The sequence below is a fragment of the Gymnogyps californianus genome, chromosome 5 (assembly GCF_018139145.2).
Source record: "Gymnogyps californianus isolate 813 chromosome 5, ASM1813914v2, whole genome shotgun sequence".
NCBI lineage: Eukaryota > Metazoa > Chordata > Aves > Accipitriformes > Cathartidae > Gymnogyps > Gymnogyps californianus.
The window spans coordinates 30579848-30605266 of NC_059475.1; the positions used below are offsets into that span (position 1 = coordinate 30579848).

The 25419-nt window shown below is 35.2% G+C and overlaps 1 protein-coding gene across 1 annotated transcript in view; it reads right to left on the reverse strand.

The window, feature by feature from the left end:
- TTBK2 (tau tubulin kinase 2) overlaps nt 1-25419 on the reverse strand; it is a 72214-nt gene that overhangs the window by 33444 nt on the left and 13351 nt on the right. Inside the window, exons 5-6 of the mRNA XM_050897811.1 lie at nt 23799-23903; nt 109-174 (exon numbers count right to left, since the gene is read on the reverse strand). Of these exons, the coding sequence (XP_050753768.1) occupies nt 109-174; nt 23799-23903 (171 nt within the window). The remainder of the gene's footprint in view (nt 1-108; nt 175-23798; nt 23904-25419) is intronic.

The window sequence follows — 25419 nt, forward strand, 5'->3', positions numbered from 1 at the left end:
ACATAATAAATACAAACAGAAGAATACAAAAAAAGAAATCAATAGCAACTGCATTACTGACTGCTTTCAGCTACGTGAGATGGATATGATATAGATTGACATACTCACTCTGTTTCTATGAGCATTGATTGATGCATATCGTACTGTCCCTCGAAAACCAGCGATAGCTCGTGGCTGTCAAAGAATAGAAAAAGAAAAAGATTCTCATTGTCAGAAATAAACCCTCTGACTACTTAACTTGGCATCTACAAAGTGAGTATGGAGCCACAACAAATATAATTTAAGACTTCTTGTTTTATTTCAATCTACTGTGTTTCTACAAGTTCTCAGTGGAAATCCAAGTAGGCACCACAAAGTAACATATGTCATAGTTTTTTTAAACTATCTATTTATGTCAGTTTTTGTTCTCCACAGGAATCAAGTCCTGTTTACCTCATCCTTCAAAAAAGCTATATGGTAGAACTATTCCTCTTTTTTCTCCAATAATGAAATTATTTCTTGGTTTTAACTATTAGAAGTTTGAGTTTTAAATTCTGACAGGATCTAAACCATAATAATTTCTTCCACTTTGCTACAATACACCAATATTATGTGGTATGAACAGACAACCAGGCATTTATTGAAATGTGCTAGCAACATTTTCACAAATTATTTTCTGAACTAGCAAACCAATCAATTTTTTGAGAAATTCCAAAAGCAGGGAAAGCCACAGGTAAGTCTCAAAGCTGTGGCTGAGCAATAAATAGAAAGGGCTGCTTTTCCAGTTTCTGAATATCAGCATTTCCTCCCTGACACTCTAGATATTGTATGATCATAAGTCAATTGGTGTTTTTTAATCACAGAATATATTTTCCCATCCTTCTTTCCCTCAAATAAAATGTTACAAAAAGGATTATATAATTAATAAGTCATAATTACTACGTATTTACAATTTTTTTTTTTAAAAATCAAACCATGGTGTTATTACTTTGCCTAAGACAGATATCCAATCCATGCTACCTGCTTAATTAATCATCCTATATAGAGAGAACTGCCAGAACTGCTAAATTTGCTTTCTTTTACAGTCTTACCTTCTCAATCAATAATTCTTTTTGTTTCCTCTAACAGTGAATGTGAGAAACTTGAATTATCTTCCTCACCTCTGACTTGTACTTAAAGGGGTATTGGTGATCTGTCTGCCTGCCCCAGACTCATGACAATTCTTAAGATTTTAAAAAATTTTGCACAATACATTGAAAAGTCTGGTTTGATATACACACAAAGATAACCACAATACAAAATTATTACCCTATTAAGATAAAACACTTTAGTCTCTCCACGCCTATATATATATATATGTGTGTATAATTTCTTCTTATCCACCAAGAGACACTACACTGAGAGCTATCATTTAAGTACATCAGGAGCTGCCATTACTGTCAGTAACCCTATCAATTAAATCCAGCAGGATTATGCAGCAACATCTTTAAAAAAGATTCAACAGCCCACATCATCTAGTCTGCTAGCATGGTATGATGAGAGCTGAACCAGTGTTAGTTAAGGTGGAGAATATTTTCTAGGATATTCTTAACATGAATAGGTTCTCAGACGATATTCTGTAAATCTTAGGTTTTGCACGTTATCATAAAGTTTAAATGGTGCTTGGAACACATTTTGTGTTCAGGCAGGACAGACAATTGAGTTACTATCTTAAATCTTGTAAGTAAATCATATTCCATACTGAACATTACCCTGAAATGAAGCATAACACTGTAGTTGCAGAAATTTCACAGTACTATGCAATTATAAAAAGAATAGCTCAAAATGCTTTGGAACTGCTAAATTTCAGGAGAAACTAATTTTTTCAAAAAAAGGCCTTAAATCTCCTTCTTAGTAGTTCTGAAGATTGGCAAACCATCCAAGTAAGAATAATATAGCATCACTGCCAAGACAATCAAAATACAGGTAAATTTCCAAAAAGATGCAGTTTGATGAATAGCACTTCAGAAGGGCACTGAGAGCTTAACTTTAAAACACCTGGAAATACAAATTCAGTAAATCCCAAGAGCATAAAGTTTCAGAAGATGAAACCAAATGCTTACAGTCTTCAGCCTCTGATCTGAATGTTAAAAAGGAAGGACTATATTCAGTTTTACTAAGTTAAACACTTCCATTCTTCTGAGAATAATGAAAAATATGAAAACTAGGATGAAATGAGGCTTTTAATCCTAAGGTAACAACTTCAATTTCTACTTGATAACTAGCACAAAAACATTCCAGTTCCTTGACAAGGAAATAAAAAAAGAGTAAGAAATGGCATATGGAATCTAAATTATCCCATCCAGTTTACAAAAACTAACAATCTGACCTATTCCAGTTCTGTCCTGGGGAGAAAAGTCCGTATGAGGAATTTCATTGTGTACCAACTCAATTGCTTTTGAATGTTAAAGTCACTGCCATCCTTAGACATTCCCATGAAATTATTTGCCTTAAGATGATTTCAATTATCTGAGAATCACCTGGCTGGGGGGGGAAGCATGAATATTGTTTTATATATTAGCTTATCATGAAATGAATTCTGAATTCTTTACCCCAGCAAGGGTATCTAAATCCTTTTACAATCTCTTGCCTTAAAGTGTAATTTGTATAAATCTGACTTAAGAGCATATGTAACTCTGTTACATTTTAAGACACAATGAAATACCTTTTAGTAATGCAGCTGGTCACTATTTAATAGTGGTATTACAATGCCACACAACAACTTAATTCTATCGTGTCACTAACAACATGAATGACGGTTCTAGTAGCTCAAATCAAGTGTGCCCAATTCAGAATAGAATTTATAGACTTCTGAGCATTTGCAAAACTTCTGAAACTGTTTCAGAGCTCCTTATGCACCTTACAACAGCTCATGTAGTAAAAGAGAAATATTACAGGCAATAATAGCAACTTCCTGAATGATTCACTGCATTTTTTTCAAATAAAATCCCCCCCTGCTATTACTGATCATATTAATTTTTTTAGACACCTCCAAATTTTCCCTGAGCTCACCTGCCACCAATTGAAAAAAAAAAAAAAAAGAGCCTTGCAGAAACATTGTTTATAGTATTGTCTTGCAGATGCCTTAGCTAAGAAAGCTGCTACCACAGCAACTGAGCTTCCTTAAAGCAAAGTAGATTTCCTTGTTGAGAAAAAAGCTTAATAGGTCCATTTCTTTCAGTCATTACAGGTGATCTATTAAGACAACCAACAGAATCTATGGCATTTTTGGAGCACATAGCTGTAAAGGGCATTTGTACGAAAGAGCTGGTGAATCCTACATTTGAATACATCTGTGAATGCCACTGACACCCTTGATTAAAATGGATCACATCCATTTTTCCATCACATGTCCATCACATTTATCCATCACGTGTTCCTTTCCATGACAAATGCCATAATCAACATCCTCCTGTTTTTTCACTTGAAATTTAGTGTTTGGGTTTTTTTTACCAGTCATAGACGGGGAGCAACCCCCACATCCAGGTGCTGTCTCAATTGCAGGGATACATTAACAGTCCACTCAGCAGTGGATTCCATTCTTCAGCACTTCCATATTTAACAGTTTTATTTAGCTTGCATTCATTTCTATTTATTTCTGGAAACTATTGTTATCATGTTTTTCCTTCAGATAGAGTAAGAAAGCTTCTGAAATAGACAACTCTCGAATTGGCACAGGAACAAATGGAAAATTAGGGAAGAGTTCTTGGATTCTGGAGTCATACTTTCTGCAGAAAAAAAGAATTCCTACAAAACTTTGCCTTAAATCCCAGGTATTAAATTAGTGGTAATGGCCATACAGATCACATGATTTAGTTCCTTTATTAGAATAAGGGATATAATTTCTAAGAAGGGTAGAGTTCTTCCATACTTATATTTGACACAAAACATACTTTGCAAATCTTCTACAAAACTGTAACTTGTTTGGATCAGTTTACATAAAAAAGTTTTTTCTAATATAATTAGCTCAAGCAGTGATCTGGAAGTCAGAGTTGTCTCAGATTTGATTACTATCACTAAATTCTTCAAATGTAAGTTAAAATAAATTATTTTGAAGATACATGCATATGAAGCAGATCCAATGACTATGAAGAATTTTTCTACACATAAAGGTACTTTCTAATGTAATATCAGTTTTATTTGGAGGTGGCCCTGCCCTGGAAACACATGACAATGTCTTAGATAAACTACATGCAGGAAATTAGGAGTTCCTAGAAAAGTGAACTATTTCCTCTAAGCACACAGGTTTGCAGATTCTTGGGAGATACTACGCTTACAAACCTGTCTGTGACTGTTGCTTCTTTGGAGGGGCTGTGGAGGAGGCAAATCACACTCCTTACCTCAGTTCAGTATCTATAGATAAAGGCTCTGGGTTTATTGCTCTGGGCAATGTTGGAAATGTTATGCAGAGCAAAAAATTAACTTTTTACTGCAGTCATGGAAACTAAATAATAAACATGAAAAAACAATAATGATTCTTTACATTATATCTGACACACACCATAGTTCTTCCTATCAGTCAGGTGTTGACTGAGACTTCTTAAGTGTCTTTAGGTTTTGGATTGAGAAACCAGCTCAAGCAGTGAACCCCACCTTCTCGGTGCTTCCTCTAAAGCCAAGTTCTAAAGCGCATAGGGTAGAGAAGCAGCCACGTACATTACCAAGGCAGAATCCTCTTTTCTTATCTTTTCCCTTTAAAAAGTCGATTTCCTAGTTCTTTTATCCAACAGGAATGTATTTCCAGGATTGGAACTATACACACTTCCAATTCTTTGGAACCTTTTTTCATACCAAATGGCTTCAACAATTCACATTCCCATCCCCCCTTTTTTGTGGATACAGGCTTTGCAATCTAATTTAATGCCTAGCATGTGTTAGCACCAGTTTAAAGTAAATGAAAAATTCAGGGATCATCTGGGTAAGGAAAGATCAAGCAGCTGAAATACAATTGCCATTACAATATATTATACATCTCAATTAGTTTTCACTGTATATACAGCTCTTCAAACCCACACTTTTAGCTCTATATAAAAACCAGATCAGACACTAATAACTGAGTACTTGCACTTAGAACTCCTTATTGACCCATCTTCTACCAGTTTTCAGTATGATATATTATTTGGACTCAGATCTACCTAAACAGAAGTTACGATTTCCAAAAATTGATTGCAGCTGTCTGATCCTATGCTACCTAGTTCCAGCAGAAGCTGGGTAACAAGCCAAGTTAACATCTAACAGTGCAATTAAATTTTGCTATTGTGAGTTCTAACAGGCATGTGATGACAAATGAAAATTTAACTCAAACTGCCTATGCTACAAAGAGCATCATCAGCTCTAAGACAGCAATATTTGATACACAAACCAGCTCCCGAGCTACTCAGTTTTCAATCTGGAGTATTTACTTAGCCAATGTGATGCATTAGCTGAAACCGGCAATCGTTCCAAAGCTGATTCACGAGCAGACAAAAAGTCTGGTGGGCTGGAGGTGGTAACAACCTACTAACTGTCTGTCACAAACCTGAACTTACCGCAGTGAAAAATCACACAGGATAAATCTACCATGTGTATGTTTGCTTTGCCCTGTACAATCTCTTCTTCCTCTTAAACCAGGAGCTGAAGCAGAGATTACTGTAAGAGGAAGACTACCTATGTAAACCAGCTAATGCTCTGGCAGAGAATTTCCCCAGACTGCAGAATATTGTTTTACTTATCTTCATAAGTAAAAATTTTACAGTTGTTCTGCATTATGGGAAGTCCTGTGCTCTTAGCAGACTGGAGAACCGAAACCTGCATTTTTAATTGTTTTGTACATACCATATTTAGTATTTATAATGATACTACCATACATTAAAGAGTTGCATCAATCCAGTAGTAGACTTATTTCAGTAGTAGACTTATTTTCAACTAAGGATGAGAAGCAAGAGGTCTCAAGCAAGCTAATGTACATAAAATAACACACTTCCCTTCTTTTCTTTTAAACAATTCAAAATAATTTTTCATAACTCAGCAGAGTATTTAGTCCATAGCTCACAAAGAATTAGAAACTAAAGTTTCTGTTTTGATTTTGGCTTGCTTCTGTTTTCAACAGGAAACAAATTTTACTGGACCAAACTATCTATCTTTCCACTACAATAACTTTTAATTTCAAACAAATAGGACAGCTCTCAAAGACACTCAGTTCCTGTAAGTTTAATGAAAATTGGTGATTAAAGACAGAACCCAAATTAGTACCTTGACACAGAGGCAGACAGTTAAAATTCAATTAAGATGGCTCACATCCATCTTAAGAGACACCAATCAGTTGGTCAATCAGCATGGATTATAGATGGCAAGTAAGCACAGGCCTAGTCCCGAAACTGCAACCACGTACTGGTCAGAAAGGTAGGGTGTAGTGTGAAGGTGAAAATACTAAGGAATTGGGAGGGCATAAGGGAAGCAGCACACAAAACCATAGGAAAGCAGTAAGTTTCACCATTCATAGAATAATTTGATTTTTTTCAAAGATAATATCAAGTCTCAGTGGAAAAATTATTTCTCTCTTTTTTAAAGGACTGTTACAGCCCATTCCCCTGAGCATCTACCAGTTCTATAGAAAATAAAGGAACTACTGTATCAGAATGTAGAACAGCTATACCGCACACCCGAATTTCCAAATTAAATTGTTCAATGATTGTTTGGATATGATATCAGTGTTCTGCACACCACAGGTAAGGAGAAAAAAAACAATATACCCCAACAATTACAAAGTATTGTATTGTGAGAATTAAATCTTTTTCATATCTCAACTATTTATCAACCTGTTCCTTCAGGCAGGATATTAATAGATTGTGTATTCTTTTTATTTTTCACCCAAAACCCCCAAACACCAGGTCACAAAGAATCTTTCTCTCAAAGAAATAACCATACATGATTTTCTTAAGTTTTTCATTTCATTTAATTATTGCAAGAATATTCCATAAAGATGTTACAAAATAATATCACACCACATGAAATTCATATATCCATTCTACTTGTGTCACTTTCTAAGTTAATTCATAATGCTCTTTTTTCATCTTTTACATTAACTCACTGTCTGCCTTTTTCACCTTGTACTATCACACACGACACCAGCTGCCTGTCTCTATAACACTGATTTCCTTCATCTCTTCTTTGTCAGTAATACAATCAAACTTGCAAGGATCATGTTCAGTAGATGCTGAAAATGCTACGTATATACATTATAAGATTGTGCCTTAAATAATCTCCCTCTATGTCCTTGAAGGAGGTTATGGCAGACAAACATAAGAAATAGTGTTACACTGGTAGGTGTAACACAGCTATATCATTATAGCTGCATAGGTGTATCACTGGTAGGTAAATCACAGCTATGCATTACTTCAAGAACTTTTGAAACCTAACAATTTAATAGTTATTTTAATCTCTTTATTCAAAAATAATGCCTGCACAAACCTCTCCAAACTAACTTCCTTGTCTTCCCTATAAAGTTATCACTAATTCAGAAATGGAGCCTCAAATGACTAATGGCGTAATTCTTTAAACTCATGCAGATTCCTGCCTATAAAACCAATAAAACAAAGGGCTCTTGGCTTAATCTCTCCAGCAAATAACCATTTCCATGTAGGACATTTTGACATAAAAATCTAAACCTTCTTCAGTTTCTCCTGGGATTTAAGAAAAAAACCCAAAGATTAATTAGGCTCCAGTCTTTGTTGACTTAGATGACATGAGGGAAAGAATTCAGGAGCGTGTATAGGTTATTTAAGAATGAGGCTGTATGTTTACATCTTGCATTGAATGGCTCTGGTATTATATAATAATTCCTTTGCTACAGAACTGAAAGTTATAAAGAAAATATAAAGCTGTAATAATTCATCTAAGACTCTTCAACAGAACTCCATTTACTGAAACAAAGCTTTTTTTCTTTAAAGTAGCTCGTTTTTTCAAAAGCTATCAACTATCAAATGCTTAGCTCAGAATTTAGAAGGAAATCTTGCAAACGTCATCTATTTCCAAAAATGCATGTAATATAGTCTGACTGATGCAGATTTAGTGAAGAAAAGCTGAAAACATAGTTTTAAAATATTTGTTCTCTAGACATTTTCTTTGTTCTACAGTAGCAAAATGTACAAAATTTAATTTCATAGACATGGAAAGGCAGAAGTTGGCTATAACAGGAAGGAATAGTCAGGTTTCCAAAAAAAGTACCCCAGTCCTCTCTTCCAACACTACTTTTGAATTGTTATTTATTAATAAAAATATTTATTTTAGAAATGAAGAACATACAGTAAATAGTTTCCAACTCTATTTTCAGGAGCTTACTGCATTCTATTTGGCAGCTGAATTATATCACATACATCTCTATTGCTCCTTCTTTTATTTTTATTTGTGCCATAATAGCTGAACTGATTTTGCTAATTGCTGTAAAACACACAATCAGTGCAACAACATTATTCAAACAAATTAAGATTTACACACTAAAGACTTAAAATATTTCTTTGTTTATAATTTCTTGTTCATTCTATGCCTTTCTGCTCATTTATAGAGAGTTCAGTACAAAACTATTACTTATTTTTAATGTTTTACAGTCCCAGCTCTTGAATCTTCCCAAGAAGTGCTGAAGAGAAGAGAGGTGGCTGTTAGGAGGCTGATCTCAAAATACATGATTAAGATACCTGTCCTGTGGTTCAAGCTAAAACTGCAACTTGCCATCTTATTCCACCATGTCAAACTCCTCAGTAAGCCGGTAACAATGAAAAAATTGGACATAATTTAGCTTTGTTGCATCACACCCCACTTCCCTGTCATGTCTTCTTCCTCCCTTCATATAGATTAGAACAAGTAGTTCTAGAAGTTATTTCAAGAAGCAGCTGACCCAGTGCAATGCTCTACAGAGACAGACACTACTTTTGGTCCTGGCAGAGCATAGTGGTCTTCCCAGGCTAGATAGCCCACACAAAGTTTTACACTAATACAGCTGAACTACTTCCAGATTTAAAGTTCACTGAGGCATTTACATGACACCTTTGAGGTTATCACCAAACGTTTCTTGTTCTTTGTTTCAGCACCTGCTATCTTTACTTCTGCAGTAGAGAGGGAATGGGGCAGGTAAATAATACTCGTTCTCAGTCACCCTTTTCCCTCTCCTCCTCCTGTTTTTCCCTTGCACTTTCGGATACCTCATACACTCCATTCCTCTCCCTCATTTCATGAAATCTAATCACAGACCTGGGAAGGAATAAGGGGAAATCTGAAGAGTTAAGTGGAACCCACAGTGATTTGGTAAAGATCAGTTGAAAGAATTTGATAGGGAGGAACCACTGCAAGTTACATAGCCATTTAATGCCTGACATTACTTCACTGTGCTCAGTGACTTCTTCACATTAATTTCTGTCTTCATTAGACAAACAATGTAGAAATTAATAAAAAGAATTCTGGTTTTAGGATTGCCTAGTTATAGACATTTCATCCTAGGAACCTCTTATGCCAAATTTCACCATGCACAGGTCTTTGCTCTGTAACCTTTAGCGTTGAGGTGTCCAGTACATTATGCGTAGCTTTCATACAAATGCTGAGGAGGAAAAGTAACTTTTTTTCACTTCCCTACTCCCAAAAATTATGTTGCAAGATAATGGTGTGTTCACTCAAAGAGACAACTTATGAAAGGTCTACTCTAAAGTATATCAATGTGTAAAAGCCTCAGAGAACTATTACACAGATAGGAGCTTCTTAACACGTTTTGCTTGCCTCCATCATCCTTCCCATAATTTGAATCTTTCTATGACAGTAAGGAGGAGAGGGTAATGGTGTTATTAGTCCAGTACAGCAGTAACGAAGAGAACCCTTTGCTGAGCCTGAGCAGATTAGCCCCGTGGGAGCACTGGAAGGCTGGAGTGCTTCTTGTGCCATGCCTGAATAGTTACGTAGCTCTTGCTCCATGTCACAGGGTGCCTCCATGCTAAGCTTGAGAATGCATGCTGAACTATTCAAGTTCTTGTGTTTTTCAGAAACAGGTTAGGAAAAGGATAAAAGGGAAGGATAAAATAGGATTATCTTAAGGTTCAAATTCCTCCTTGTAACATATCATGTATAGTACCATAGCACCTACAACTGCAGAAACACTTCTTTATCACATTCATCACTTGCAGCCCAGAGAACAGCAGCCTAACTATACAGCAGTGCAATTATTAGTGAGACATGACTCCAGTAAACTCTACTTACACAAGAGTGACAGTGAGAAGAGGAGGCTAAAAAGAAGTTGTTGCAATAACTGATAAGGAAATAACCCAAGGATTGATGAAAATTTTATCAGAAGAGAGAAAACACATGGATAAATTTTACAGAAGTTTGCATAAGTTTCAGTGAGAAAATAATACAATTTAGTGACAACTTGAAAGTAAAAATGAAATGAAGAAGAGGAGCTCAAAAACTGTATTGCAAGTTTAAGTGACAATACATGTTAAATATGAAACAGGCAATATACCTGAGAAAGATACGAAGATTTCAAGAGGAAAAATAAATATAGTTTTACTTGTTTAGGTGCAAACATGCAATCCTCGACTAATCACATCCCTGTGTAATGTACTGTTAGGGACTGAGAGAGAATATTACTGAGAAAAGATAGCATAAGGTAAATGCCAGCAACAAAATGCTTCTCAACAGGATGAAACAACCACTGAACAGTACATTTAACAAAATGACACAGACCATTACCCTGCAGCATCTGGCTTTCAACAGTTTTAGTCAGGTTTGGAAGAGAGGTCTTTGTAGACCAGTTAACATATTTTAGCCAATTATGTATTATATGCTTAATATGGAGCGCTACGAATTGAAACAGCTCCCTGGAACTTTTTTGTACTATTTAATTATTTTTCATATAAACCACTGCCATTTAATACTGTACTCATAAAACATATCCCAGTTGTCCTTGGATTTTGCTTTAATCTGTGTCATTCAAGCAGAGAATGTATCAAGGAACTGCTGAAGATACAATGTATCTTCCTGCTCTTTAAATAAAACCAAAACCTGATAAATTTCACAATTTTCTGGAGTTGACCAAAGTGCTGCCAATCCTTTAAATTTAATAGGCGGTCTCAATTTAATCCAAATTTTAATCTGAATGCAATGTTCAGTAACTATTCTTGAACAACTTCCAGACTCTTATATAGACTCTTATTTATATTTTTTATATATATATTTGTATTATTTATTTTTATTTTTATATATTTATTTTATACAATATAAATATATTAAATATATTTATATTATATAAAATATATACTATTTATATATTGTTATATATAATAAAATTATTATAATATTTATAATAAATGCATGCAGTCAAGGTATTATTCAGGAGTAGTTACTGACACAAATTCTACATCATCAGTGGCACTGGGACAAATAAAGAAAACTGCACCAGTTTTAGTCAGTAGTATCTGTGGATCACTTCTGAGACTTCTTTCTTACAGTAATATCAATGTTTGCGGATCAGGCTATAACAGCATTTACTTGAAAAGGAGATTGAGAAGCGTATATGAGCAATCCATTTTTAAGCAGTCTGTGGGTCCAAATTGCCTTCAGAGAGGACAAAAGATTTGCAGTGATTTTTTTTTCTTACAACAGTGTAGCTTCACCATTGCTCCTTTAGTTCTTAAAATTATCCCACTTTTTTTGCCCATCATAAAAAGTATTTAATGGATATAGCTTCCACTCTTTCAGTACCATAAAAACTATTGTCTCTTCCAAACACAGAAATAAACAATCCGCAATTCTTCTGCCAAGATGACAGGAGGTAAGGTGGAATAAGACGGAAGTATTCTCTAGTCCTCCTCAGCAATCAAGATAATCCAGAATATTAAAAGAAAGAAACACCATGCAATTCAAATGCATAGCCATTCCCAAATTTTCATGAAGTAAAAAACAAAATAAAAGAATGAATATACAAGAAATTTATACCTTCTATCGCTGTATTTAACTGAAGTACAATAGACTTTGAAAGCTTTCAAAATGTATATAATACTTTGCTTTGATATTTACCGACACATTTCTGTGCAGCACTCTGTGCAGGGGTTTTTTTGTTGGTTTTGGGGGGTTTGTTTTGTTTTGCATTTTTTCTTGGGTTTTTTTTTTTTTTTTAAAGAATTCAGCTTCTTAAAGTATATTTCCAGGACACCATCTGTCATCCTAAAGTGGAACTTGAAAATAAAAACTCATTTGCTGGAAAATCCTCAGAACCTGAGGGCACTGAAGAAAGGCAAGCAGCACTTATCTGATATTGTACATAAACACCTGAACAGAATAACATGTTCATTGTTTGATGTGAACAGGTTTGTAACTGCTTCCCTAGACAATAAAAAGATCTAAACATTTGCATTCACAATTGCTTTCACTGCATTTTTCTAGTGGTCGAACTGCACAGCAGCTGGTGTGTCTTCTGCTTTAGCCGGTGTCAGAGACAATTTTGTTACTGACAGGTCACCAGTATGAGTAACTCCTCAGAAAATTTTGGTGGATAGTCTGTTGCCTTTGGATTTGAATGCTTTTGTTAATGTTTAGAATAAGAGTTTTGTGACTCCTTTAATGCAAAGCATATCAGAAAAAACAGTGCTACATTTCCTAATTGTTCTAAAATCAGGACTTCCCAGCTTGGTAAGGTTTAAAATTTCAAATTTCCAGGTAAAAAAAAATCTAGCAAGTTAGATCTAAAATACTGTAAACCTCCTTAATGTATGTTAAAAGAATGCAATTTTGATTTTTTACTTATTTCAAATAAATACAGGAAAGGTTAGACACTAGAAATTAAGATCATGCTAAACAAACCTATGAGGGTGAGAACTCTGTCAAAGCTCTTCATTTTGTTTAAATAACAACTGAAGAATGACTTAAAATCTAGTCACTGGGAAGGGCAGGAGAAAGGTGGGGAGAGGGGGGAAAGCAGTCATAGGGTAACTCTCCCTTTGACCTAAAAAGCCTTATTTATCAAAAATACAACAGTTCCACAGACAAGACAGAGTCTCCTCAGAATACCTTTCAACCCGCTAGTCAGGATACTCTCAAAGAGGAAGCCCACATTCCAAACTAAGCACCGAATTGGGCAAAAAGGAGTTTTCATTCATCTTTGCTGAGTCCAAATCACCAGAATCAGGGGACTGGCTGTCAATTTGAATAATTCTTTAGGCTGCCAGTCAGGGAGACCTGTATACTGAGTAGAAAAACACAGATGTTTTAGATAAAAAGGTTTTATCTAAACACCACCTTCTTATGGATAGTTTTTCAATTGTGTTTTTCCCTACCTTTGTCAGCTCAGCTTGCATACATATTATATTATCTTCTTTGTAAAACAAATACAGTTCAGTTATTTGTAACTTTAAGTCCACATAAATAGAAGACCACAAAACTCAGGCCTGTGATAATAAATGATGGTTGAATTTATGGATTTTTAAAGAATTATGACCTCAAATTCATTTTTAAAGGTTAATCTGTTTAAGAGCAAAGACTAGCGGCTTCTTTTTTCTTTTATTTTACTTTCTTTATATTAAATTTAATAGTACCTCAAAGAACAGTTGTGGTTAACATTCACTTTAAAACAGGAGTGATGACAACTGCCCAAGAGCTAGCTGTAGTACTGATGATGTTAAGAATGGAAATGTCCTTTGGATTTTGTCCCTCAAGGTTTTCTATTTCTGTACCACAGCTGACATGTTCACTTTCCATTATCACCATGTAAATAGAGACATGTAAACTGAAGGCTGTATGAAGTTAGGTTTACGTTCAAAAAGAATCATATATTCTTTGTCTCAAGAAAAAACAGATGCAAGTACTACTTACTTCAGCTATCACTAGGACAATCACTATCTTCACTATCACTTCAGCTATCACTTTGACAACACTCTCAAAAAGCAATAAACAGTAGACTATGAATCTCATAAATATACTAAATTTGCATGCTGCTAAATGTATTTGCCTGATGATTAGAGAGTCTCCCCACAATTAAATTCTAATTACCCTGCTTTGCAGTAATCAATTCTTATCTACACCATTAATTCAATTATTGGCTTCCTCTCTCCAACAATTTATTCCCCTGCCCCTGTTTCCTCCTTCCTTCTTTTAACAGCCTACACCATCCCCAGCAGTTTTTGTTCTTCCCACACATATTTTTCTCTCTTCCAATCTTTTCTGTCACCAGACAAGGCACCAATGAGTGTTTCCTTATCAACTTCCATTCTAGAATTTAATTCTACATCTACCCCAAACACCTGCATCCTGGTACTGTCCCCAAGATGTAAAATTTAGTTTCAGAAGCCTATACACACACACTACTGCCTGAGTTTCCATATTCTTCATCCCATTCCCAGCTACACACGTATCGTCGTTCAAGGTTTCCCAAAAGTAAATGTGGTCAAAATATGTTCCAAGCAAACAAAAATAAAATGGACAAAGAACGAGGATTCAAACCACTGAGAACAGCAGCACAGCTGCAGAAAAATTTGTTCATGTGCCATTTGTTTATATATGGTTTTCACAGTTTAGAACAGACTGATATTTTACTTTGTAGATACTGCATTTGGGTGTTCAGAACAATTTCATTCTAATAAAATAGTACTGATCTTCAATGCACATGAATCCATGTACAGAAAAAAAAAACCAGATCAAAACTACCCACTGTAAATAGTGAACTATATGTTAATAGAGTGAACACATTTCCAAAGACCTTATCTGAAAGAGTTATACCTTTTCCTATTACTCTTAAAGTGAATATACAACATATAAATAGAGTAAGTGGCAGAACAGGTACATTTAATCTGTATTCTAAGGCACACAACGCCAGTACTACCTACATCTAGAATATGACATTTGCATTTGCATTCCAGATCCCGCCTGAAAAGTTTTAAGTTTTTTCATATTTTTAAGTCAGACTTCAAGTTCTTTAGCTAATAAAACAAGGTTAAGTAAATTGAACAGAAAACATAAAATAACATTACATAAGCTCTCATTTTTAAACAAGCATGAATTATTCTAAACCCTTCCAAGCAACATTATGATACACATTTGTCATTACTTCCTTTCTTACATCCTTCGCAATCCTACAAGCTGCAATAAATATTTGTTTCTGACTTTTAAGCTCTAACCAGGTAATAGTGTCAGATCATACAACGTAATGAACTGCAGCCCTTCACTACTCTCTTCAACGTGTTCATACATTTTGCAAATATCTTATTACTGAGATACAAGGGACATATCCCTCTCTCTTTGAAGTTAGCTCCTCACATAGTCATTCAGACAGCTGCAAGACAGGACAACTTTGTTAAAATGAATCAATTTCAAAACTAGCAGTTAAAAAATACTTTATTTTACAGTAATTCTTCTGAGAGAGAATATTTGTAGCATGAAAAAGTGGGCAAAGCATTTTTTTGCTTTATATTTTCATGTTAATCTATTTTTCTTTCAGTTTTGAAGATTTACCAACTGAAGCAGACCACTGTAGTAAAATGATACTATAATAACTGCAACTACAACTATTTCATTTTAAGGCTAATACCTGGAACAAGCAGGAAACTGTCTCTGCTGACTGAATAACCCAAGAGAATCTAAAAACCTTGGGTCCTTAAGACGAGCAATAAAGGTATTTCCTTTTGCCAGTATGTTCAGATACTGGGGTAGACTAATAAAGCTTGAACACAAACATTTTCATTACATAAAATCGTCTCTCAAAATACTCCTTCCCATAATTTCCTGAAATGAACTCTTACTCCTCTCTATAAAAAGGGGTGATATTTTGCCATAAGGAAAATGTTGAATTTAAAGTTATGGTCCAGATAATGATTATGGAATATCAGAAAAGATTAGTCCTTCTCTAACAGTTGCTGTACTACATTTCTAATCAATTCTATCCCTTTTTCACCAACTTTACAACAGATTACTACCTACACAGTCGATGTGTAAAAATAAGACTTAGAAATTCTGCATTCACTTTGTAGGGAAGGGAATAAAGACAGCTACAACTAAAATATTTGGGAAATACACTGGAGATGTACTATTTCATTGTTTTCTGAAAAAGAGTTCTAATATCATTGGAGTAAGAAATTATAAAGTTCTGCAGAGAGGCTATAAAAGGCTATTTCAGCTGCAATGTGGGAAAAGAAGCTTATGTAAAAAAGCAAAAAAGGCAATTACAGAAGTACAAGGGAAACCAGGAAGAATAAGGAAGAAATTTGATGCTAGTTTTTACAAACAAAAACCATATGCTTCTATGTTTATAGCAATTTATTCCCAATTTTAAAAACCAGTGGAACTCTTCTGCTCTTTAACTCCATGCCATCCTTTGTATTGAAAGCTTGGGTCAGATGGAACAGATGACCCAAACAACACAACATTGGCTAGGTCCCTGAGTTAATAAATGAGGGAAACCTAACTGACAACTAAGAAGAAAAACAAATACTTCATGTGTCCTTCAGATATGTAAAAATCAGTGCATCCTGTAGCAGTAGTTCATACAAAAACTGCTGCTTACTGACTTCAAAAGCTTAAGCTTTGTGACTGTTCTGCACTTTTCTTGAGAAAGGGGATTTGATGGATACAAAAATGTGGGAATAAAGAAGACATTAATACCTACAGACGCAATTTTTTAGATTCCATCATATTCTTGGTGGATAAACTACAATATATCTCCTTCAAGCCTTATTTTTTTTTTTACTTTCAAAATCAGTCATACTGTCATCTGGCTGCTGCAAACCAAATGAAGGTCATTTTAGATAATCTAATCCAAGGGTGAAAAATCATGCTATTGCAAATCCCACTTGGGAAAAAACAGTGAAATGGTCTGAAAACTGCTTGCTCCTCAATTCTGTAAACAGACAGTCCACATGTGACACTCCAAAATGCAATGAAAAATACAGTAAGCACTACAAGTGTTGAACAACCGAATTGCTCACTTGGGACTCCTCTTCCTGTTCTTTAAATATTACTTTCTGAGAAACTCTTTATATTACACCTGCATTTTTCAAAACAGTATTTAGATAGGAGCAGCTACAGCTGCATGGACCCTCCAGTAGCATGGTTTTAATGGTGCTAAATCACCATGGAGTCTGACATTAAGATGGGTAGTACGAAGATGAATGACATCTCTGAAAATAACACTGTGATGTCTTAGGATCTGACAAGCACGACAGCAAAACTCTAGGGGATCCTTTAATACAGAAGTATGGCTTGAACTCTTCATGGAATTAGTTGGGATGATCTTGAAGAAAGGCTTTCTCATTCTAAGCTCTCTGCCTTGACCACTCTTTCAGGTAAGAAGTCAAAGGAGACACCATAACTTCTCAGGAAGAAAATAACAAACTGACAACAAAAAATCCTCCCTCCAAACCTGCCTATAAGAAACAACTAATAACAGCCAAAGTGAAAATGCAATGTTGAAACTACTTTTTTCAGTAATTCAAAATAAGAAGCCAGCAATATGTACACAGCACATGCATAAATAAGACTTCCTATCATTCATGTATGGTTTCCTGTATTAGAAGATAATCTTTTCCATATGCAGTATTCTCTCCATCTTTGTGTAGTTCTATACAGACTGGCACTAAATTCTGCTTTTTGCTGTTAAGCATGCCTTCCATTTAAACCTTACATAATAATTACAGTCATAACAGACTGTATTTGAAGGTTTAATGGTCAAACAAAGATTATTTTCAGCTCCTACAGAAAATAAGGATACTTTTTCAGTTTCATTTCCAAACAGAGATTTAAAAGAAAACACTGAAGTTTTGGGTGGTTACAGAAATCTCCCTTCCAACATAAGGAACAGACTGAAATAAAGAATGAAGTTTCTTTCTTTAAAAATCCAGAAGTAGGTTATGGAAGCAGGTCACCATCTTTACTGTTGCTTATCTTTACTGTGAATGAAAGATAATAGGCTGTGCGGGCAGAGATCCTTAAGAGCCTTAAAGATGAAAATAAGTAGCTTGTTTGATGCACTTTGGAAAGGTAACGTAATCAAAACAAATCACATAAATTATCTCTGTACTAGCACCCTAAATTTTTGTGTTTGTCAAGGCAAAAACCTTGTATTCATCAAACCAGAAAAAGGATACTGTAACAGTCAGGTCAGGGGACGGTGAGCCTACACAAGAACTTCAGGTTTGTGAATGAAAGAAAAAAAAAAAAGAATACATACCTACACATATGAATGTATGTGCATATTACATAGAAAATACTGTCAGGATATATACAGAGACTGGATGTAAAGACATACCAAGTCAAAACTGCCAGTAAGCCTTGGTGACAGGAAGATGGTATCACATGCAGTGATTAGGAACAGAAGTAGTGCTGAGTGGTTGGCACAGGAGAAAGGAGACTAAGAGCATGTTGAGTTTGAGTTCATCATAAGATCTTCACAAAGATACTAGAGACAGATGACAGTTTTAGTTTGAACAGAAGGAAGCAGTATTGGAACAGGGACATCATGAACGTGAATCATGTGCCTAGAGATAAAAAGAATGTGTTTATGAATGAGGCTATCTGAAGATAAAGGGGAAAAGACGGGAACATAAAACTAGAGAGGGATACACTGAAGAAAGAAAACTTGAAATTAAATTGTGAAAGAAGCTGGAGCCAGAGGAAAGTCAAAGGAAGACTGTCACCAAAGATAAAGAGGCAGAAACTATGTTGATGCAGGTTTAAGACTTGTATTAACGGAAAATGGAGAAAACTGAGAAAAGGAAAGAAAGCTGACAGGAATCACAGAAGACGAAAGCTAGTAATGTTGAGAAGAAAAACCAGCACAGGAAAAGAAGATGTCAATAGACGGTATGTTGTTATCACATGGGCGTGGGAGAAGCTATAAATTAGTTCTGATGGCATAATTACAGAAATTTTAAAATTCTGGATGCTTACATCTCTCAGTAAAGACAAGTTAAACATTTTCTTTCAATTGTAGACTACCTACACAATTTTCTTTGCAAGCTTGATTATATTATGATCCCTAGATAACTTTAATTAATACATATTTTTTAACAAATAAAATGATTTCAACTTACTGATATATGAGCCACTATTAATTTCAAAGCAGACTGAACCAGAGTAGCTTTATTTGTTGTGAACTTTGTAATAAACACTACTTATGGTAAACAACAGTAGAAAAAACAAAACAGCAAGATAAACCTTATTTTGTTTCACAGTAAATCATAAATTAAAATACATTCTTATTCTAGTTAATGTGTCAAATGTCTCATTTTAAAACTTCTCTCTAGCAATAAACAACAATCAAAAGAGAATTCAAGAAATCAGCGCTCCCACAAAGGAGAAAAAGACAGATTGCACTCCAGTTGAACTGAAATAAGCAGTACTTAAACACAGGCTTTGTTTGCCTACAGTGCACAAAAATCCTGACAGCACTTTTTGCTGTAATAACATCTATTTACTCTAGAGAATAATTTAATTTTTCATGGAAGATAGAGCTGCTTTTAACTTAATTCTGCAGCCATTTCAGGAAGGTAGAAAAGCATGGCAGCAAGACGAGAAAACAGATTGCAGTGAACACAAATAGATGCAATGCTACTGTAAAATTTGCCCAGAAAGAGTCTATGATAACTCATTAAAACCCTGCAATTAAATTAATATGATGCGTGGGAGACTTAGTTCCATAGGCTATGATTTGGAGTATTATAGACATGTAAGTGCACATGAAGAAACTAATGTTCAAAACGGGTCTGTACACCATAGAAAAGATGAGGGAGAACCAAGTCCATGCTAGGGAAGTGTCTGTGTCATGAATGCATTTTCTGAAATTAAAACAAATATGTTTGGTAACTACTGTAATAACAATGTGAAACAAAAAAGTAATTACTACAGATAGTACCAAAAATATTTAAGTTCTCTAATCTGAATCAATCTTCATTTCTACTTGTCGTGGTTTAACCCCAGCCAGCAACTAAGGACCACGCAGCCGCTTCCCCCTCCCCCCTCCCAGTGGGATGGGGAGGAGGAGGGAAAAAAGTAAAACTCGTGGGTTGAGATAAGAACAGTTTAATAACTGAAGTAAAATAAAATACACTACTAACTAAGAATAATAATAATATAATAATAATAATTGTAATGAAGAGGAATATAACAAAAAAAAAAAAAAAAGAAATAACACCCAAGAAAAGACAAGTGATGCACAATGCTCACCACCCACTGACCAATGCCCGAGCAGCAATCCGCACCTCCCAGTCAACTCCCCCCTGTTTATATAATGGGGATGACGTTCCATGGTATGGAATAGCCCTTTGGCTAGTTCAGGTCAGCTGCCCCGGCTATGCTCCCTCCCAGCTTCTTGCACACCTGCTTGCTGGCAGAGCATGGGAGACTGAAAAGTCCTTGGCTTAAGATAAGCGCTACTTAGCAACAACTAAAACATCGGAGTGTTATCAACATCGTTCTCACACTAAATCCAAAACACAGCACTGTACCAGCTACTAAGAAGAAAACTAACTGTATCCCAGCCAAAACCAGGACACTACTTTAAAACATAAACATTTTCTATTGGAATATTGCTGGAACTTCATCAAAATTTCTCCAGATTCATTAGCACTGATGCCTGTTTGTGAACTTCACTGCCAACATATCATATATGGCACCTGCAGCAAAATCTATACTTAAACATTGGCCACTACTTTCCATACAACATCCTGCATTCAGCTGCTTGAAACTTTCTGCATATTACCAATTTAAGCTGAAATTCTTCATGTTAGATGACTATTTTTGTAGCTGCTTGCTTTTAATTCAGCAAATCATTTCAACCTGTTCTTGAATGCAGCTGAAACAAATGTTTGTTTATTAACCCCCACAATAATTTGTAGGAAGCCTATATCCCCAGCGTGCCTTGGAATGAAGACAGACAAGGAGGGATTTGAGAGTGTACTGTGATGATGTCACGGAATATTTTACTAGCCATCCAAAACTGATTATGTCTGAGCTTTTGAAAAACTAAATTTCACACAAACTCAATACAGTCCTGTTTGAATCAGGTATCTAAATTCTGCAAATGTTCTATCTGTCATGAGGCATAATTCAACCCAGAGCTGCAACAGCTTGAATTTCTTTTCTCCCACTCCTTCAGAATGCTTTCAGGTTTCATTGTGGTGCAAAGAAAAGAAACTGAGAGCAAAGAAAATTTCACTTAGTTGCATTGTACTATTCCAGTGGGCACCAAAACTGCAAGGAGAAGAGAAATTAGTCTAACTGGAAGCGAAGCAATGTGAGGAGGTAGATGTAGAAAGGAAACCAGAGAGGAGAGACAAAAGAAAAGATTCAGACTAGAATAAGCACAGGCTTAACAGAAATGCAGAAGGGTCCAAATGGATGGTTGAACACATCAGTAGCCACCAGCACATACTTCAGTCAAATACTGGAATAAAACCATGGATTCCCAAGTTTTATAATTCCTCTTTTTATAACAGATCTGAAACAAGAATACCTTATCACACGGAAGTTGTATGAAATTCTGCTGCATTCCTCTGTCTTAGTTCAATGTACTGGAATTAACTAAGAGTCTAATGTTGAGGAGCTTAATGGTTTGATAAATTTCTCATTTCCTCCTTGCTTCTTGAACTGATTTCACAAAATAAAGCAGTCTTCCTCACCATAAGGACCTCTTTTCAACTTGTTTGAATTTCAGTCAAGTGAATACTACCTATATTAACAAGAAGATTTATACTATAAAACTGATGATCATTTATTCTTGTAATTGCCTTTTAGTTTCAACCCCCTTGCCAGCCTAAGTTGCATTTTGTCAAAGAACTACACAACACCTTTCTTCTCTACCAGTCTTGAAGCTAACTTGATTTTTTATCTCCAACTGTTGGAACGTATATGCTAGCCAGTGGTGCTGGCTAATGATTTCTGGAGGGAAATACAGTCCTGTCATAAACTTTTCTGCTTTCAACAGTATCCATATAAGCCTCTTCCATCTTTTTGAGTTGAACAAACAGATTTATGGCCACCAGGAATTCCTTAATGTTGGGGGAAATGCAAAGCTGCCAAAGGACTAAAACCTGATACTATAATTTCCAAAACTTCTCTTCTGATTCTTTTAGAACACATCCTGGAAATTCAAGGACTCAGGGATGTTATGTAAAATCTCAAAGGGACTGGATTCTTTCTGCGGAAGTCAGGTATATAGAAAATTAGGCTTATCATAAAGATCTAATAATCAACCTTAACTAAGGAACAGGTTCTTACCAATAGAGTACTATGTTTTTTGGAGAACATGCTTTTACATTGTTCCAGGTTATCTGCAGTATCTGCTGAAGAAATCTAATGAAGTTTAGAAGAAGGATAGCCTTAAGGAGAAGCACATAGCACATTTAATGAAAATATTAATAAATTTTATGAGTAAGCAAGGCCAACAGTATGGTTGCTATCTGTACAAGAGCCATTTCTGACTATTAAGTACGAATAAAACTACTGTCTCTTTTTTTCCCTCACTGCCATTCTACTAATACGGATTACACCGTCAGAAAATTCGAAACAGATTAAATTGAAGAATTACTTCAGTTACATTGTAGGGCACTGCAATGAAAAACAAAAGGCAAGAGCTGAGTTGCTACAAAAGAAAGAATAGCAGAAATATTAAATTTTCTGTTGTTATCACCTATTTTTTCTGAAAATACTACCATTGGTGTGTATATATATAGAAATTACACAATCTTGGGGACTGTTTCCTCTTCGAAATTACAGGTCAGTTAGAAAAACATTATAAGCAGCCAAACATACAGAACACAACAAGAACACTGAGCAATAAAAAAAAATTTAAAAACTACTTAAAATGATTAGCTCACCTTTCCAACAGCAGCAGCCACTCTGTTGGTCTCCCCTGCTCTTTGCTTTCATTGCAGTGTCCAGCATTATGGCTGAAGGAACAGAGTACAGCAGAACCCCGCTAATTTACCTGACTAATTCACATACCTCATAATTTGCACACAAAAGTTTGCCACCTTCCCAACTTCTTAGGCAAAATAAAATTGAAAATCCTGTAGAGGTGGCTTCTACCACTCAAATTGCACCACATTAATAGATATGCTACACAATATTGACCAGTACATTAGTCAGTATCACCATCAAAATGTAAACTAAATTAGTTTAATAAAGAAAATACGTTTCTTTAAAACATCACCATGTACCATGGCACTGACTTGCTCATTTTCAAACTTTGAAATTAACAAAAGGACTGCCTGCCAGTGAATTAGGGAGGCTCTACTGTACTTAAAATCATAATGTCCTCATTGGTATGCTTTTATCTACAATTTTCTTCAGACCACATGGGAATACAGCAACTACACTTAACTATGTCCTGTTATATATTATAATTGGTGTCCTGTCACTGTTTTAATTATTCAGACTTTCAGAAGATTATGCATTCAGTTTAGTGTTTGACTTTTTTCTCCTACATGGATTTTTTTTTAATGCAATATATAATACCAAGTGAAACTCAGCTCTGGTGTACTACTCTGATATTTAATGAAAACCTATTTGTCTCTTGATTTTCCAAACCAAAAGACAGATTATCCAAAAATATCATAGACTACACCTCTGCCTCAAGCCAAAAATCAGAAATCTGATTCATTCCCGACTGCCAATCTTTTAATACAATCAATAAATCACATGGCATTTCTGATCTGGGATGATGTTTGTCAAGTTCAGATCAGTTACCAGTTCAATGCAACTCCCATACTTCTCCAGAAAAAAAAGACAGCATATTACCACATTCAATTAAGCAAATTGACAATGTGAAGAAATCTTACTGGTCTGACATCCCCACATGAGTTGGTAAATTGCCGTGCCAAGCCAAAATCCAGCATGTAACACTTCCTACAGGTGCTAGGAAAACGTCCCATTGCGAAGTTAGACTAGGAAGAAAAACAAATAGATAGATATATCGATATAGATATATACACACACATTTCAATATGTGCACGTATTAATGCAGTAACACAATCATAGAAAATCCATGTTCCACTTCTCTATCCTTCCTTCCATATTTTCAGTTCTACTAAACTACCACTAAATTTGAAGAAAACGTTGTTAAGAAAAATCAGACATCCAACTTAGCATAGCTGAACAGCAGCCTACATGGTCCAAAGAGATTGTCATCTTACTTTGTCACTAAGAATATATTAATTTTTAGCAAGAATTTTCCAATCATGTCACCCACTTACATATTTTGATTTGCACATTTCAAAAAATTACCAACCTAGGGGCTAACAAGTTCATCTAAACAAATACACTAATATAATATATGCAGAATACAGAATAAGGGGTGCAAACTACCTTTTCCTTTTCATGGGAGGGGGAAGAACCACGTTTAAAAAAAAAAAAAACAACAAAAAAACCAAAAAACAAACCAAAACAACCAAACAGTACGAGCTGGAAAGTCAGTGAGGACTTATAGAGGTAATTCATTCTGAAAAGCTTCAGTAAATTTTCTTATTTACCTCTATGGATTAACATTCCATGGTAGCCCTTTAAAGAAAAAATTCTTCAACACTGCTAGTTTATGATGTTTGAACACGTTGGCTGAACTGATTCAAGTCTCTCCCCACCAAATCCCCCCAAAACGGATTACGTGATATAAAAAAAGATAAAGCTAAAAACAAGTTCTGTGAAATGGAATTGAAACTACACATCTGAGCAAGCTGGAAACTTAATGCAATTAACTCTAGAAAAACTACTTTTCTTTTTCCACTAAGTGAAACAGCAGTACTGTTCTAAATAAATCTGAAATTCACAGCTGCTTCAATGTCAAAGGTTGAGGGTAAAAACCAGTCTAAACCATGAATTGAAATGAGTGTGATCAACATTATTTTTAAATGGAACAGAATTTCAGCATTGCCTAATTATCACGAGGCACATAACCAACCAAGGATTTCAAGATTTCAGCTCAGCACAAAGCTTGCTTTTAGTATAATCTATGTAGAAGATACATAATAAAAGATAAAATGGACTTGTATTTTCAAGCCAGGAAAACTGCACGCTAGAAAGCAATTGTGCCTTTTGCGTATGTAAGTCACAACATAACTCCTAAAGGGGAAGAAAAATTCTTTCTTTTATGAATCCAATATATTGCCTCACACTGTTGTTTATCCTGGCTCAACATTTAATTTTCTGGGGTTTTTCCATTCCCTAACAGCATTCTCCATTTCCATCCTATTTGAGCCCACAGACTCCAAGATACAGCTGGATAACAAGATGTCCCCAATCCATCCTGCCAGCCATGAAGGAATACATTTCCCATTCAAAACTTGAACTGTTTTCATCATTAAAATCTTGCACTCCAGCTAACTCCTTCTCACCTATTTCACTTGACATTCACTGCCTCTGCGTCCTTTCCCTATTAAATGAAGTCTTGGGGATGGGTCAGGAAGA